The sequence below is a fragment of the Clarias gariepinus genome, chromosome 4, assembly GCF_024256425.1.
Source record: "Clarias gariepinus isolate MV-2021 ecotype Netherlands chromosome 4, CGAR_prim_01v2, whole genome shotgun sequence".
In the NCBI taxonomy this organism is placed as follows: Eukaryota; Metazoa; Chordata; class Actinopteri; order Siluriformes; family Clariidae; genus Clarias; species Clarias gariepinus.
The window spans coordinates 39,889,302-39,906,362 of NC_071103.1; the positions used below are offsets into that span (position 1 = coordinate 39,889,302).

The 17,061-nt window shown below is 39.0% G+C and overlaps 1 protein-coding gene across 1 annotated transcript in view; it reads left to right on the forward strand.

Annotated features, from left to right (window-relative positions):
• The window catches only part of LOC128520809 (dipeptidyl aminopeptidase-like protein 6), a 135,138-nt gene that overhangs the window by 104,383 nt on the left and 13,694 nt on the right, over positions 1-17,061 (forward strand). The window contains exons 10-22 of the mRNA XM_053495214.1: positions 2,565-2,662; positions 4,099-4,222; positions 4,321-4,359; positions 6,161-6,268; positions 7,854-7,945; positions 8,074-8,121; positions 8,302-8,420; positions 10,040-10,087; positions 13,434-13,532; positions 14,507-14,576; positions 15,571-15,765; positions 15,986-16,040; positions 16,671-16,770. Coding sequence (XP_053351189.1) covers positions 2,565-2,662; positions 4,099-4,222; positions 4,321-4,359; positions 6,161-6,268; positions 7,854-7,945; positions 8,074-8,121; positions 8,302-8,420; positions 10,040-10,087; positions 13,434-13,532; positions 14,507-14,576; positions 15,571-15,765; positions 15,986-16,040; positions 16,671-16,770 — 1,195 coding nt within the window. The remainder of the gene's footprint in view (positions 1-2,564; positions 2,663-4,098; positions 4,223-4,320; positions 4,360-6,160; positions 6,269-7,853; positions 7,946-8,073; positions 8,122-8,301; positions 8,421-10,039; positions 10,088-13,433; positions 13,533-14,506; positions 14,577-15,570; positions 15,766-15,985; positions 16,041-16,670; positions 16,771-17,061) is intronic.

The following is a 17,061-nucleotide window of genomic DNA, read 5'->3' on the forward strand; positions in this document are numbered from 1 at the left end:
AACAAAGAAACTAGAGAAAAATCTGACAAGCTTGCTCTCATCAGGGATGTCTGGGAAAGGTGGGTGCAGCACCTTCCACTGATGTCCAACCCAGGGCCAGAGGTAACAGTGGATGAAAGTTTTCTCCCTTTCCGTGGAAAATGCCCTTTCCGGCAGAACATGCCTAGTAAGCCAGGGAGATACGGCATAAGAATTTGGGCAGCCTGTGATGCAAAAACCAGCTATGCATGGAATCTGCAGATTTACACAGGCAAACATGCAAGTGGCATTCCTGAGAAAAATCAAGGAAAATGTGTAGTGCTCGATATGACTACTGGACTGCGGGGTCACAATATCACATGTGACAATTTCTTTACCAGCTATGACCTTGGACAAGAACGTCTCAGGTGAAAACTTACCATGGTGGGCACAGTAAAAAAAATAAAAAATACACCTGAGCTGCTTGCCGAAATTTTGCTGGTGAAGGACAGGGCTCCACTTTCTTCAAAATTTGCTTTTACAGACACCACCACGGTTGTTTCATATTGTCCAAAAAAACACCAGTTGATACTTATGTCCACCTTTCACAAAGACGCAGCTGTGTCATCAGCAAGTGACAAAAAGCCCATAATTATCTTGGACTATAATAAAAACAAAGGTGGAGTGGACAACCTGGACAAACTTACGGCCACCTACACTCGCCAGAGAATGACCAGGAGATGGCCAACGGTTGTGATTTATAACATTCTAGATGTGTCTGCATACAATGCATATGTGTTGTGAACCCACATTCACCCAGGGTGGAACTCAACCAGAAAAAACAAGCCGAGAATGTTTCTTGAGGAGTTAAGAAGTTCCCTTGTCAAGGCACACATTGAGCGAAGGGAACGGGTGCCCCGGGACCCACCTGCTGCAGCATTGGTCAGACAGCTGCAGAGCTCACGTAGCACTCCATCCACACCATCAGCAACACGAAGAGCATCAGTGCCAGCATCCTCTTCGGCCAGCACTGCCTCAACATCAACCTACACAGCCACAGCCACAACCCCACTGAGGACACCTGATTCTAACAGAAAGAGGTGTCAGGTCTGCCCTAGCAATAAAGACAAACGTACTCTGCCTTTTACTGCAAAAAATATATTTGCAAAGAACACACTAAAAGTGTCCCTTTTTGCCACACATGCATTTAAATGCAGTTGCATGTTCTCGAACACAAAGGCGTTTTTGTGAACTAGTGCTCTATTTCTACTGGTTTGATTTGCTTGATTGTTTGTTGTTTGTTTGACCTTGAAAATCCACATTGTGAGATTTACTTGTTTAGCTTTCCATTTATATTAAAGTTATTTTTTGAAAATACTTTTTTGCCTTTTACTTTGAAATATATATATATATATATATACTCAGCAAAAACGTCCTCTGACTTTCAACTGTTTTTACTTTTAGTAAACTTAATGTGTAAATATTTGTATGAACACTAAAAGAGTCAACACCATAAGACATAAACTAAAAATGTTTCCCAATGTGTCCCTGAATGAAGGGAGGCTCAAAATCAAAAGTACCAGTCAGTATCTGGTGGCCACCAGCTGCTTGAAGTACTGCAGTGCATCTCCTCCTCATGGACTGCCTATTGCGGACAGTCTGAGCACTGATGGAGGGATTGTGTGTTCCTGGTGTGACTCGGGCAGTTGTCGTGGCCTTCCTGTACCTGTCACGCAGGTGTGATATTTGGATGTACCCATCCTGTGCAGGTGTTGTTACACGTGGTCTTCCACTGCGAGGATGATCAGCCGTCCTTCCTGTCTCCCTGTAGCGCCGTCTTAGGCGTTAATTGATTATGGTTCATTGAACATGCATGGAAAACATTGTTTAAACACTTTACAATGAAGATCTGTAAAGTTATTTGGATTTTTACAACATTATTGTTGAAATAAACAGTTTTAAATAAAGGGACGTTTCTTTTTTTGCTGAGTATACACGGATCAAATTTGACTTAAATTAAATTAATTAGTAATTAATATTATAATAAAAAATTATAATAAAAAATATATATAACAAATTTATTTAAGAAATGTGTTTTAATACCCCTTAGTAATAGTCAGGTTACATAACAACCTTTTATTTATTTAAATAATTCTCTTGAGGTTCATTTAGTCTTTTTTAAAATTGAAAACGAGAGGTATTGAAGTAAAAGCTTATGAGGTCACAGCAAAAATATTGAAAACATTCTTTTAATGGACAAGGAAGCGTAACAAAGTAGCCAAGAGGTAAGGAAAAAAATCGGATAATAAATAATTGTTTTGAGGTTATTATGGCTAATTGAAAACACGGGTCAAAATCGACCCATTGACATAAGAGATAGTAACAGAAAGCTAACATAAGAGGAAGGTTAAAAAAAATGAAACTAAAAAATTCACCAGTGTGCTCAGGTTTATTTATTAAAACTCAGGGACTTTTAATGCTCTTAGTAATGCTTAATAACTTAATGTTTCTGTTTGTAGTTTTTCTTCCTTTAATGGGATAAAATAATGTTTATTTATTTATTTATTTATTTATTTGTTTATTTATTTATTATTTTAAATTTTCAGGCAGGAGAGGAGAACCCAGTGATCTCGCTGTATGTGGTGAACCTAAATGGCCCTCTGCATACCATCCAGATGAGGAGACCAGATGACCACAGGATTGGGTGAGATGTACAACAACAACAACAACAACAACATAATAATAATAATAATAATAATCATAATAATAATAATAATAAATAACTGCATAAAAATTTTTGCAACTTTACTGAGACTAAATTCTTTGCCTTATTTGACAAAAACAACATGCTCTATATATTTTAACGGAGAACCTGGCTGCACTAGAACAATTCAGATGACTTTTGACACAACACACACATACACACACACACACACACACACACACACACACACACACACACACACACACACTAACACGAGTGCACACACCAATCAGCTATAACATTATGACCACTGAGAGGTAAAGTGAATAACATTGGTTATCTGTATTGTAACACTGGCACCAGTCACAGAGTGGGATATATGAGCAGCTGGTTAGCAGTCACTTCTTGAGGCATGGTGGCTAGACGACTGGGACAGAGCAACTCCAAAACTGCAGCTTTTGTGGAATGGTACCATCTGCATGGCAGAATCTAGCAAAAGTGGTCCAAGGAAGGAAACTGGTGAACCGGCAACAGGTTCATGGCTGGTCATAGCTGGACAAAGCTCACTGATGAATGTGGGGAGTGAAAGGTACTATAGAAGAGCTACTGAAGCTGAAACTGCTAAAAAAAATCTTCAATTGTTTTGTATGGAGCTGTGTATCTGCAGACTGGCTCGGGTGCCCATGTTGACCCGTGTCCACCGCCAAAAATAGGCACGTGAGAATCTAAACTGGACCTTGGAGCAAAACATGTCCTGGTCTGATAAATCATGTTTTCTTTTACACCATAAGGATGGGCAGGTGCCTGCACTTTAGTGAAGAAGTGATGGCACAATGATGCATTATTGGAAGAAGGTGAGCTGCTGGAGCCAGTTTGATGCTCGGAGATGTTCTGCTGGTTAACCTTGGCCAATGCTATTCATATGAATGTTACTTTGACACATACTACCTACCTAAACACTGTTACCCACCAAGTTACACATCTTCATGGATACAATGTTCTCTGCACTGGCCTGACACACTGAACACTGTGGTTACAAATAGTCTGAGGAACATAACAAAGGGTTTAATGTGTTGAATCTGCCTTTAAATTCTCTAGATCTAAATCTGATCTAGCACCTGTAGTTTTAATGTTATGGCTGATTAGTAAATATTGGGTAAAACACACACATACACACACACACACACACACACACACACACACACACACACACACCAAGTCAATGACACACACATGTATAAACTATTTATAATAACAATAGTGAGACATTAAAATCCATAATCCCTTAAAAAAAATCACTTTTTTCATAATGTTGTGAAAGAAGTTAATTGATACATTTTAATTACTTTGACTTTCAGGTAGGTGTAAAAACATTATAACGCTTTTATAAAAACCTTTATTGATTATTGTTTAACTTAGTTTAATGTCTTTTACAGAGAATATTATATTACCATGGTGAAGTGGGCTACAAGCACAAAGCTGGCAGTGAACTGGTTGAACCGAGCACAGAACATTTCCATCCTGACTCTGTGTGAAGCCACTACAGGAGTCTGTACCAAGGTACACTCATACAGAGAAACGTTTCTTTTACAATATAGAAACAAACACTGTGCTCTTCACTTGGGCTTCACTCGTTATAAGATGTCTCTACTTCTTAGAAACATGAAGACGAGAGTGAGAGCTGGCTTCACAGACAGGTAAGAGTAAAAGAGTTAAAGCTTTAAACACACATTTTATTATTGAGACCCTACTGTCCTCAAATGATGACATCACATTGTTGTTATTGTGTGTATATCATTTTAAAGGCTTATATGAGGACCGCCGGGTATTCTCGGTAAACTTCATGTGTAAAGGCAGTAAACACGTTCCGGTGCTAATAAACAGAAACAGAAGGGAGAACGTACCTGAAGTTAGGGTTTGTTCTGTGGAAGTTAAAGCACCAATTTTACTGATACTGCCTTATACTCAATTTAATTTTCTTTTACACAATAGTGTAGACCTATTATCATATTTATGGTTACTGCAGTATTGGAGCTTCAGACCCTTCATCATTTATTTACTGAAAAGGTAACGTCCCTTTAATTCAATATTAAAGGAATAGACAACAGTTTCAAACTCTCCATCACTTCATTATTAAAAAAGGATTCTGACTTTATATCCCCTCGTATAAAAAACTATAGACTCTCCATCACGCCATCATTAAAAAAGAATTATACACCCCATTACCTCATTATTGAAAATGATTCAGACTCTCAATGACTTCATTATTAATGAAAGATTTAGACTCTCCATAATTTTATTATAAAAAGCTTCAGACTTAGCATAACTTCATTATTAAAAAGATTCAGACTCTTCATAGCATTAAACAAAACTGCTCTCAATTACTAACTATTCAGAATTATTTGAACTGCATTGTTAAAAGCCGAAGCCCCTGTCGTAGTTCCTGTAGTATTAAACCCTTTAGAATCGTTAAAGCCGTTAGCCTATTTTCATCAATACATCATTAAAAATTAGATTTAAACGCACCCGTAATGAATTATTAAAATGTCCTGATTCACCCTCAGTGCATTATTTAAGACTCACATTGTTATAGTAGTAACCCTACATCCCATAATGCACCTTTGCCTGTATACATGGGCAGTCTCAGACTAGAATAAGGACATGGCATTTTCACTGTTCACTGTAAGCCCCCTTTAAGCCCAGAGTATTGGTCCAGCTCTGTGTATTAACATGACATGCCTAGCTTTATAACCATGTGTGCTACAGTGTTTCCTTCTTTCGTGATTTTAACGCCGACCCTTTGATTTTCTCTTTGTACTTCATCTGTCCTAATCTCCATCCCCTGACATTAACCTAGAGATTTGGATTTGTTCGCTATCTCCAGTTGTTTTAAGTAAAACAATATCCATCACTCCAGTGATTATTATGCACTATACACTCATAGCCACAGTCATGATTACATACATGTCCCGTATTATAGGAAGCTGATTTTATATCAAGGTTCAATTTAATCGCCCTCTGATTGGATGCGGTTAATTAAATCTCATTGACATATTGATATTAATTCCAATTCACACCATGTTCCTTATCTGCCATCACGACGCAAGACACGAGACTCTGACCTTTTTTCTTGTGCATGTGTGTGTGTGTGTGTGTGTGTGTGTGTGTGTGTGTGTGAGAGAGAGGTCACCTTCCTGTCCATAAGGTTTACCCAACTCTAAGTAACTATTTTACCCCTGCACCAGAGACAGTCCCACGAAACCCCTTTATCAGATTCATTAGAAAGGACACAACACAAGACGTATGTTCTTTACATTAAGAACGCAGCACTGAGCTTCACAACGCGTCATTTCTATCTGTTAAAGATGACACTGCTCTGTAATTGAGTTAGAGTTAAATGTGAAACCCTTCGGAAAGCTTTGCAGCTCGGAGTAATAAATACACCAGTGAATCAGTGTGATGAATACCAGGATTTTCATTTGCTTTTTATTTGTGCAGAATGAAGCGCCGTTATTCTCTAAAGACGGGCTAAAGCTCTTCTTCACGCGTGCTATTCCTCAGGGAGGACGAGGGAAATTTTTTCACATCTCTATGGCTGTATCACAGGTATACACCTCTCTCTTATTATTATAAATAATAATTAATAATAATAAATGCATAATTTAATGCATATTTTCCGAAACTGCAGTATGATGTTTGCTATTTGTTTGCTCCAGCCATTGCAGTTATTTCAGTCATGTTTTGTACAGCAGTCTTTCCCAGTCTTTAGTCATTCTCAACTTCATACGTATCACATTCATGCTGTCGTCTAGACGTTCTATTGTGTTCTGTTCATGCTTCATAGTCTTCGTTTTTCATTTATTTCACTGGTAATAAATATTTTCCTGCACTTCCATCCAGATCTACAGCTCACTCCTGACATTCCTTTCTAGTTAAATAATAGTTAATTAAATGTTTAAATTACACAATCAAGATCAACACCATAAAATTAACATTATCTCCATCTTACATCTAAGTTCTGATTCTGATCCCTTGATCCCCTGATCCCCTGATCCCTTCACTTATCCCAGTGTTCCACTAGTGCTTGGACACCATCAAGGTAGAACGTTTCTCAGAAAAATGGGTAAAAAAAAAGGTTTAAAGAGGGAGAAAGGAAAAAAAGGGAAAGTATGGTAAGGTGTGCACGTGCAGGTCTGGTGGCTGTCTGGCGAGCAGTGGTGGGCAGGAAGAGTGGGCTTGTGTAGGTAGCAGCTTCTGCTTCTCCAGGGTCACTCTTCTTTCCACTGGCCCGGCCAACTCCCAGCTCTCCACTGGGCGCGGCCTCAGATGGGAGTCTCTTCTGATGGTTTTCCCGGCTGGTAACAGGGGTCCTAATGTGGTTGCACAGCTGCCTTTTTTCCCTCCCCGGCAGCAGGATCCCGATGGCAGGCTCCACGCTTGAGTGCGAGTGCTGCAGGTCCCCATGCAGTGTTCGCACGGCTGTCCTTCACACGGTGATGAAACGACTGCTTTCAGTTTCATTTCTTTAAATCCCCTAGGGTGCATTCATCACCTTACTCGAATGCCACTCTTTTGCGTTTTTAGCGTCCGTCGCGTGACTCAGCTCTGTAGATCTTCAGCGCCAGACCAGACCCGAGATACACTTCCCGTCCTGCTTTTATAACTCGGAGAGAAGCCCACATTACATTTGCACGGATGGCTTCGCGTATACCAGTTTCCAGTGGCTCTGCCACTTCGCGCACCTACAGAATAGGAGGTCACCTACAGAGTGAGCCTACAGAATGAGTGAGGAGTGATTACAGATTGAGTCACCCGCTGTCACACACCGTACTGCGCTTGAAGTCTTCTGTTTATGGTATAAAATTCTCATCAAAATGTCTGTAAATTTAATTCACTAGAAATTTCATCACAAGTCCTGGTTTGACTTGAACAGCAGCAGATCTAACAGTAGTGCAGATTCAGATGATTGTTGTGTGTGATCTGCTGAGGTGTACCTGTACATACTGTGTGAATTTCACATATCACGCATATAATCACATGGGAATCTTGGGATTGCATAAGATATGATTACTCGTGCATGTTGTTTTTTATCGTTTATAGCCATTAAAAATGTATAACCAAAGGGATGTGTGTGTGCATATTTGTTTGTGTGTGTGAGGGGGGTTTAATATTACTCTTTTTTCTCCTCCAGCCCAACAGTAGCTCAGACACTCTGCAAACCATCACATCAGGAGACTGGGACGTCACTCACATTCTTGCCTACAATGAGGACAGGCAGCTAATGTAAGAGTTCTCTCTCTCTTTCTCTCTCTCTCTCTCTCTCTCTCTCTCTCTCTCGCTCTCTCTCTCTTTCTCTCTTGTTTTATTACAGAGTGTCTACATGTTGTATCGCTTTGTGTTCTGTATAACAGATACTTCCTGAGCACAGAGGATAATCCTAAACGACGCCACCTGTACAGGTCCAGCTCTTTCATTTATTTATTTATTTTTACTGACATGCAAATCATTTACACACTACTAAAATTATTATTATTATTATTATTATTATAAAAAATGTAATAATTTTGAACTTTGATTTGATTTAAACGCTGGTGAAACCCTCTGCACTTTCTTACTGCTTCATGGTGATTGTGTTTCAGCGCTGACACGGTCGGACCTTTCAACCGCCGCTGTCTCTCCTGTGACTTCACTGATAGCTGCGGTTATGTGAGCGGCTCCTTCAGCCACACCATGGACTTTTTCCTGCTCACCTGTAAAGGTTTACATTTTCTCCCCATCTCCTTTCCTTTCTCTCTTTTTGTCTCCCTCTGTCTCTTTCTGAAACACGAAGACGATGTATTGGCTCGACTGTCTGATTCAGTCCAATTTTTTTTTTTTCACTTTAATCAGGCTGTATGTCAAGCAGGGGTTTTCTTAGAATTAGTTTTAAAGAATGAAGATTGGTAAGAATGCTTTTTAAGGACAGTAGCTATGTTTTTTTTTTTTCCTTTTTATTTCTTTTTAGTGTTTTGTGTACAGATTTGTTTAGGGACATCTCCAGAAGGTTCATCTCAGTTCAGTGCATTCAGAAGAAAACTAAAGAGCCAATGAGTCCCCATGCAGATAATTCCCTGAAAAAGTACATATTGTATAAATGTACCTTTAAAACATCGAAGAAGCAATTTGCAGCCAGTTATAAAGTCCAAATTGTCGGTCCAAAAGTCCAAATAATTACAGCTAATTATTACTATGCTTACTATTTCACAAATATGTATTATAAATATGGATTAAAGTCAAATTTTATGAATGCTGCTTTAAATACTTATACAGTTTAATGTTAATCATGTCATTATATTATTGGCCGACCTTACAAATACAAAACAGGACGCTATTTATGGTAGCATAAGAGCTTTACACCAGTAAGGTGGGAGATGGTTTTGTCTCCCTCATGCATGCACACACACACACACACACTTACACAGAGACGGTCTAGTGTTCTGTGTTGCTCAGTGGAGAGGGAAAGGGTGAAGTGCAGAACACACAGCCTTCATGCACGGGTTAAGTATAATCTCTATAAGGCGAGGTGTGAGTGAGCCGGGGATGCCTTTAAGTCTGGGAGGCAGCGTGTGGCTTGCAGGAGTCTCTTCAGAGCAATACAAATCTGTAGGTAGAGGATACGGGCATGAATCAAATGCCGTGAACATCCTACTCACCATATGAAGTGGCCACAAGCCTTTTATAGGTAGCAGATGACCGTGGGAAGGTAGCTGGTTAGATGTTAATGGTTAATGTTAATGTTGGCATCCTGCTTCTCTAGTGGCATTGTCCATGGTGCTGAACACAAACTGTGATCCTCTCCTTTTGGTTGAGCAAAACGTTATGGTTTTATGTGATGCACTTGCTGTTAGCCCACCGTTATACATGTCATGGACACCTTAAAAACGCTTGCCAATCTCTCTCTATTACTGGTTCAACTGGTAACAACTCTTTACTTTCCTACTGTACACTCTAATAAACCTATTTCCTCGATGATACATGACACAAGTATGGAAAATCCTACCAACTTACCTCGGACTGAGGAAGATACATGTATGTGTAGTGAAATGTTTTAACCTAACAAGTTCAGTTGACATGACTCAACTTCCAGCTATTAATGTGGCTAATATTTATTTATTTTTAATGGAGTAAAGGTTTATCCTGATTGGGCCGGATCAGGGTAGACTGTTGTAATTGAGGCAGTCACATGGTGCAATTTATTCTGATTCAGCTGTTATATGTTCATAAAGGCTGCCAATAATTCTAGAATTTACTGTAACACTTACAGAAATCCTGAAGATGAACTTGGAAAGAAAATAAAATAAAAATAAGCAATATGTTGTTATTGATTTTGTGTTTTAGGGCCTGGAGTCCCGTTTGTGTCCGTCTACAGCACCCAAGACCGACAGAGTGAGTAGTGTGTGTGTGTGTGTGTGTGTGTGTGCGTGCACGTGTATGTACACACAGCTGCAGACCCAGCTCCTCCTCATCGTGCATGCAGCACACACTGCTCGGCTCTCTGCAGGCGTCTGAGTGGAATTATACAAGGATGGATTCGAGCAGAGAGCACTCACAGCTGATTGGATTACTGAAGAACCCTCTGTGCGCTTGCTGAAATATGACCTCTTTGTGTAAGAGCGTTATAATTTAGTTATTTATCAACAAAGCACCTTGTCGAATCACGGGACGCAGCGAGGTGACGTGGACCGGTGCTGGAAAAAAGTCGCAGTGAGGTGCTACAGGTGGAAATGTTTAGAAGAGAATGAAAAGTAGTATTATACTCATATCAGGATATTTACAGTTTCAAAGTTTGTTTTATTTTGGGACTTGGTTTAACACCACCCGGGAGTAAAGTCAAAGGCAAAAGCAAGGCAGAGTGCTACCAGAGCCTGGTCTTAAATAGCTGTGCTCATTACTCAGAGATGACTCAGGTGTGCATGGTCTCCTGAGGTCAAGGGTCTGATATAACACACCAAACTCTCTCATCTTTATGCACCTAGCTTTGTGCACTGGTGTGCAATCAGAACTGTTCTCATAAAGTTGGGTGCGTACCATTGTCCAAAATGAGTTCCTTTTACTGGAAGTAACGTGCCGAGCCCAATGACTAAAAAACAACCCAAATTCAAATTTTAGCCTGTTCCAACATGGCTGCGCTCCAGGGCACAAAGCAAGGTCCATAAAGATGTGTGTGAGCGGGTTTGGTGTGGAAGAACTTGACTGATCCACACAGAGTCCTGACCTCAACCCGCTAGAACACCTTTAGGATAAATTAAAGTAGAGACTTGGACTCTAAATTAGAGTTGAGCCAGGCCTTCTCGTAAGGTGACCTCACAAATGTGCTTCTGGAAGGAAGGTAAAAAATTTCTATGAACAAACTCCTTAACATTGTGTAAAGAAGAGTTGAAGCTGTTATACTGTAGCTGCAAAAGGCCAACATCATATTACACCCTGTGAATTAGGAATCGGATGTTACTCAAGGTTAAGGCAGGCGAGTGAATACTTTTACCAAAATAGATAGATAGATAGATAGATAGATAGATAGATAGATAGATAGATAGATAGAGATCTTTATTATTATTATTATTATTATTATTAGTAGTAGTAGTAGTAGTAGTATGCTTAACTCTACATAAAAACATTTATGTACTAATAATGTACGTAATTTTTTGGGAACTCTGCTGTGTGTGTGTGTGGGTGCGTGTGTGTGTGTGTGTGTGTGTGTGTGTGTGTGTGTGTGTGCGCCCATGCATGTCTATCTGCCTGTGCTCTGATGACCCCATTTAAAGCCCAAATCCTTTCACACTGCATAAGTTTAATTGTAATTTATTGTTACATGACTCTTATGAATTCACAAAGTGTCTCTGTGATTAGCATAACAATGTTAGCGTTGTGCTCTTTTCACATCCCCATACTATCAGCAGTAGCAGCCGCTCGCTGGTCTTCACGGCCATGTTTTTCTCCTAGCACTTATCTCTTTCTGATACACGTCCCTGTAAACAAACTCTGAATTACATCCGGGCTTCCGTACACAGAACACTTAATAGTATGAGATGTTTACAAATAGCTAAGGATAAAGACCTGGCTGAGGATACGCTTTGCTTATTAATAGGGTAACTATGCAAGACAACATCACTGATCACTACTGCTAGGGTTGATTAGAAGAGATTGAACATTAGATGGAAGAAACCGTAAATAAATAAAAACTCTTCTTTGCTAAAGATAAAGTTAAAGCTGTACCTCTGAATCTTTCTGTGTGTATTTGCTTTTAACTAAAGACGTCCTGTTCAAAGAACTTACAGTATTAGCAGGATATATTTTTTTTTATTTTGTTTATGTTTTTATGAACTTTTGCAACTACAACAGGCATTCGAGTCAAAGCAGGACTTTTGATTGTGCTGAATAACAGAACGCAGTTATGAGAGAAAAACCTCCTTTTATTTCTCTATATAATCCCCTGCTACACTAATCCACGTATCCCAGTCCTTTACTACTACTGGGTGGAAAGTTTTTTACCGGTGCCATGATCAGACTGTCTGCCTCATGTCTGAAACACTGGCCTCCCAGGAACTCCTCTAATAGCCCAAACATGTGGACATGGCTTGGAGTGCGGTCAGGACTGCACTGGAGTTGTGGCAATAACTTCCATCTGAGTTCCTGTAACTTTCAACACCACAAGTGTCACCTGTATGTAATGGATAAGAAACAGATCAGTTACATTTTTATTCAACAATGCTGGAGATCTTCTATCATGACAGTATAAACCAGACCTGGGGCTGACTGTGGAACACATAATGAGTTTCTGATGAGTAAACTGAAAGTGAAAGTATGCAAGAAGAGCAATTATGAGATACCAAAGGTTAACCTGAACAACATTCCAGGGGCATTTTGTTAAAACCTGAGCAATCACTTTTACTGGACTCTGAAGAGTTATGGAATGGCATCAAATCATCAATCCATGAAGATCTCATTAGAAAGGAGTGGCAAGATAAGATCACAACAATGGATAACAGAGGATATGTTGCTAATTTTCAAAGAAAGAGAAAGAGCCAAAACAACTGGCAATAAAGACAAAATAAATCGCCACTCTAGAATTCTCCAAAGAAGACTAGTTCTCAAGGAAATGTGCATTGAAATTGAAAAGTGGAACACGTAAAAGGACAAACGTGATTGGCCTACAAAGGGACATATAAGGAACATTAAAACAAGACTTGTACACAGCTGTGCTGTTGGAGATGAAGACAAAGCAATAAATTAGTTATTAAAGAGATCAAGCCAACAATGTTACTAAATGCACATATGATGAAGAGGAGACTGGTCTCTTTTCGACACATAATAAGAAGAGAAAGATCACTAGAGAATAACATCATGATTAAGAAGATGGATGAATCAAGATGACGAGGAAGACATGCAATAACAGCGATCCACACAATGACCTCAGCCATGGACATGAACCTGGCAGACATTTACCAGCACGACTATGTACAATAAGGCTAATATTTATTTATTTATTCATTCATGTATTTCTTTAATTTAAAAAAAATTATATATATATAAATATATATAATTTTTTTTCGTCCGGCATTTTTTTTTTTTTTAGGATAGAAATTCAAATCTAATTACATTTTAAATTTTATTCATCACATACACAGTCATACACATTACGATACATGAGAAAGCAATATGCAAGATGAATAAATGAATAACGAATAAATAAATTTAAAAAATGCTAAAGGCTTGTGTATATGCTTTCTTACAGAGCTGTTGGACATTGAGCTGAACCACAACCTCCAGCAGGCCGTGGACTCCATGCAGATGCCTAAAGTAGAATATCGAGAGATAGATGTTGAGGATTACGGTAAGTAACGTAGGTTCAGACTCCATTACTCATAACTAGTCAGTGATTAATGAACATACATAAACTTCATAACACCCACTTTTGATTTCCTCATAGGTTCTACTAAGAATGTCATGAAATCTCACATCTTGTCTGATTCACACAATTTTCTTAATAAATATGCATAAAAATGTGAAATATTAGATGGACTCTTCAGTGTGATTTATAGCAGCCTGTAAATCAGTTGTGTGTAAATCAGTATGAGTGAAGGGCAAGTAATAAATTCCCAGAAATTGTGAGCCATTAAAAGTGATTATTTGAAAAGCATCTTAAATATCTCATACTTTATACATATTCCTTATATGAGGGGTGTTCAAATAAGACTGGGAATATGTGACAAATGAAGGTATAACGTAAGCACTTTTGTAAGTCGCTCTGGGTAAGAAATGCCTGAATGTAAATTCATAAAAGCGATTAACATTTACAGAAGACTTCAAGCACAGTACGGTTATGAGACTCTTAGCTGCAGTAAAATATTTGAATGGTGCAATCCTTTTATCGGAGGCCATACGTCCGTGAGTTCACTGAAGTCTGATCCCTGAAAATCGATGGATATCTCCAACTTGAAAATGAGATGCATCTATTTGTGGGAACTGTACAAACAAGCATCCACCAACACCTCTTGCACATTATAAGAACTCAGCTGGGAGTTATTGCCACATCCCTGTACAGTCCTGACCCCGCCCCATGCCATTTCAAACATGTTGGGGTCATTAAAGGTGTTAATGGGAGGGGTCATCAAGAATTTAATTTTCATTCATGTAGAAAGTCACCTATAATATGCCACTAACCAAAATGTACACAACAACTAGTCTTAATACACTTTATTTTTCCTTTGTAACCTTAACATTACTGATATTTTGTTCATGTTAACTCATATTTTGAATAGGAGCACTGTTATGTTTTACTATTGCTCTGTGGCTTTTGATTTTCAGTTTTGACAATGCAGATCCTGAAACCTGCCAGCTTTGTGGATACAGCACACTACCCTCTACTGCTGCTTGTGTGAGTCGCACCAGCAACACAACACTTATATAGAATACTGTACAGTTCCGTTTAAACTGAGGTCCTGTAGTCTATTATGTTGTGTATTTTAATTCATACACATTCACATTCCATACAAACTTAAATAATTCTTTTGATTTAATTCCTTGCGACAATGACAATTGTTAAAATAAAATTGAATTGAATTGAAAAAATTTGAAACAATTGAGCTGGTGCAAAATACATATAATGTAAGAATCTACTTTTTACATATCATTAAATAAATAAGAATTGTACAGACTTCTTTAACATGATAATACTGTGCATACAGCCTAAGCCTTGTACATGCAGTGTGATGTCAAAGGCTCAATTAGACAAAGTTTTGTAGTTGTGCCTTGTGCTTTTTACCAAGGCACAGTTTTAGAAGCATCAAATTGTTGGCTGACATCACAAGACTGGAATTAGGTTAAGAACTGTTCAACACATGGTTAAAACGGAGGATAGGATGGAGAAATGTGGCCAAGTGTGATGGGAGCCCACCTAAACCTCTTGGTGAAGGTGCATCATAAAAAATGAATAAATAAATGGTAGTAGTCAGAGCTGTGTTTAATACTGAAAGTAAGTGCACTTCCATGCACACAAAATGTGATGAGACCTCACAGGATTGGGACTAAACAGTTGTGTGTCCATAAGAAAACCACTTGTCTTGGTCACAGATGCGCCAGCGAGACGCGCACCAACAATTTGTCCTCTTTTGAACTTTGTCCTGATATGTCACCCATAATTTCATGTGCGTTGCAATATTTTAAGCAAAACTGTGCTATTGCTTAGCTAATTAAACCTTCACACTTTGCTCTTACTGGTTGAATGTGCAATCAATGAAGATTTAAATTTAGCCATGAAACCTCCAACAGTAAATGGGTCAATGTTTCACTTTCATTGTCCAACCCCTATGTACCTATATACAGGTAAAATGCTGGTTGTTAATACATCTCTCTCTCTCTCTCTCTCTCAGGGATGGCACTCCAGGAAGTCAGTCCGTGTCTGAGCAGTTTCAGATGGACTGGGCCAGCGTGCTGGTCAGCAGCTTTGGTGTGATTGTAATGCGGTGTGATGGGCGTGGCAGTGGGTTTCAGGGCACAAACCTTCTCTACACCGTGCATCGCAGACTGGGCAGACTCGAGGAGGAGGACCAGCTAAAAGTTCTTAGGTACACTTACAGTATAAAGAAATATACTCATCCATTAAAGAGACTTGCATAAGTACAGTATACAGAATCAAAAAAACAGGATTGTTGAGCAGTAGTAATATGAAGAAGAAGAAGAAGAAGAAGAAAAAGTAGAAGATTTTCCAGCCAGTACAGTATGTTCAGTCCATTTCTTTTTTTAACAGAACTGCACAGTACTTCTCTGTTTCTTTGTCTTTTTCAGCATTATAGCAAAGGAACCGTTTATTGACACAACCAGGGTTGGAGCCTTCGGACAGGTACAGCTCTCTCTCTCTCTCTCTCTCTCTCTCTCTCTCTCTACTGTATATACAGTACTTTACTTTGTTATCTGATGTTAGTGTAAATTAAACACTAGCTGTATTAGCATTAAGGCTTGGGCAGTTAATCTTTTTAAACAGATGAGGAGGAGGAGGAGGAGAGAGAGAGAGAGAGAGAGAGCTGGACGGGGTAAAGGACTAAAGTGCTGCTGTATTGCTCTCTTTAGAAATAGATGAGGTGTAGGCTAATTCCCACTAAACACCTTTGTGGGTAATGAAACCACAACTAGACATACCTGTCCATGAAAGTAATTTAAAATGCATAAAATGTAAAAAGATATGAGTCACAGTAAATAGAGTGAATGTTTTTCTATGTAGTTGGTCAGGGTGCAGTGTAGTGTAGTGGGAAAGAATGCTATATTCTCGTGTTTTAGCCGTTTAACCGACTTTTAATTAACTTAAGCTCTTAAAGTGCTAGTAGAATATTAAACTACATAGCTTTCCTAGAAGGATTTTAAAAATGTCTATTGGAGATGCTTTGAAACCCAGGAAGTGCTAGAGCTAAACGTGGAAAGAAAGCAGCTGTGTGATGATGGAGTGAGGACTTTGTGTGTGTCGTGTGTGTTACAGGTGTATGGTGGATACATCACTAGTCGCCTGCTCAGCTCCGAAGCCTCTATGCTGAAGTGTGGAGCTGTTCTCTCACCCATCACTGATTTCCAGCTTTACGGTACAGCGTCACCATAACCTGACACCTACAGTAAAGTACTGCAACTGCCTACTGCAAAGTTACATTAATGTATACATGGGAAACGTTGCTTGAGCTCGTGACAGCTGCTTGACAGTATTTTCTCAGCTCCTCACTCGGATAATTAAAATGACCTGTTTGTTATAGCAGTAGTAGTTCACAGCTCTATATAGACCACTGCCTTTAACACAAACACTCATGCAATGCAGAGCTGTTTGCCATTAAATGTTATACTTTAACATAAAGGAAAAGATAGTATGATAATATTTGATA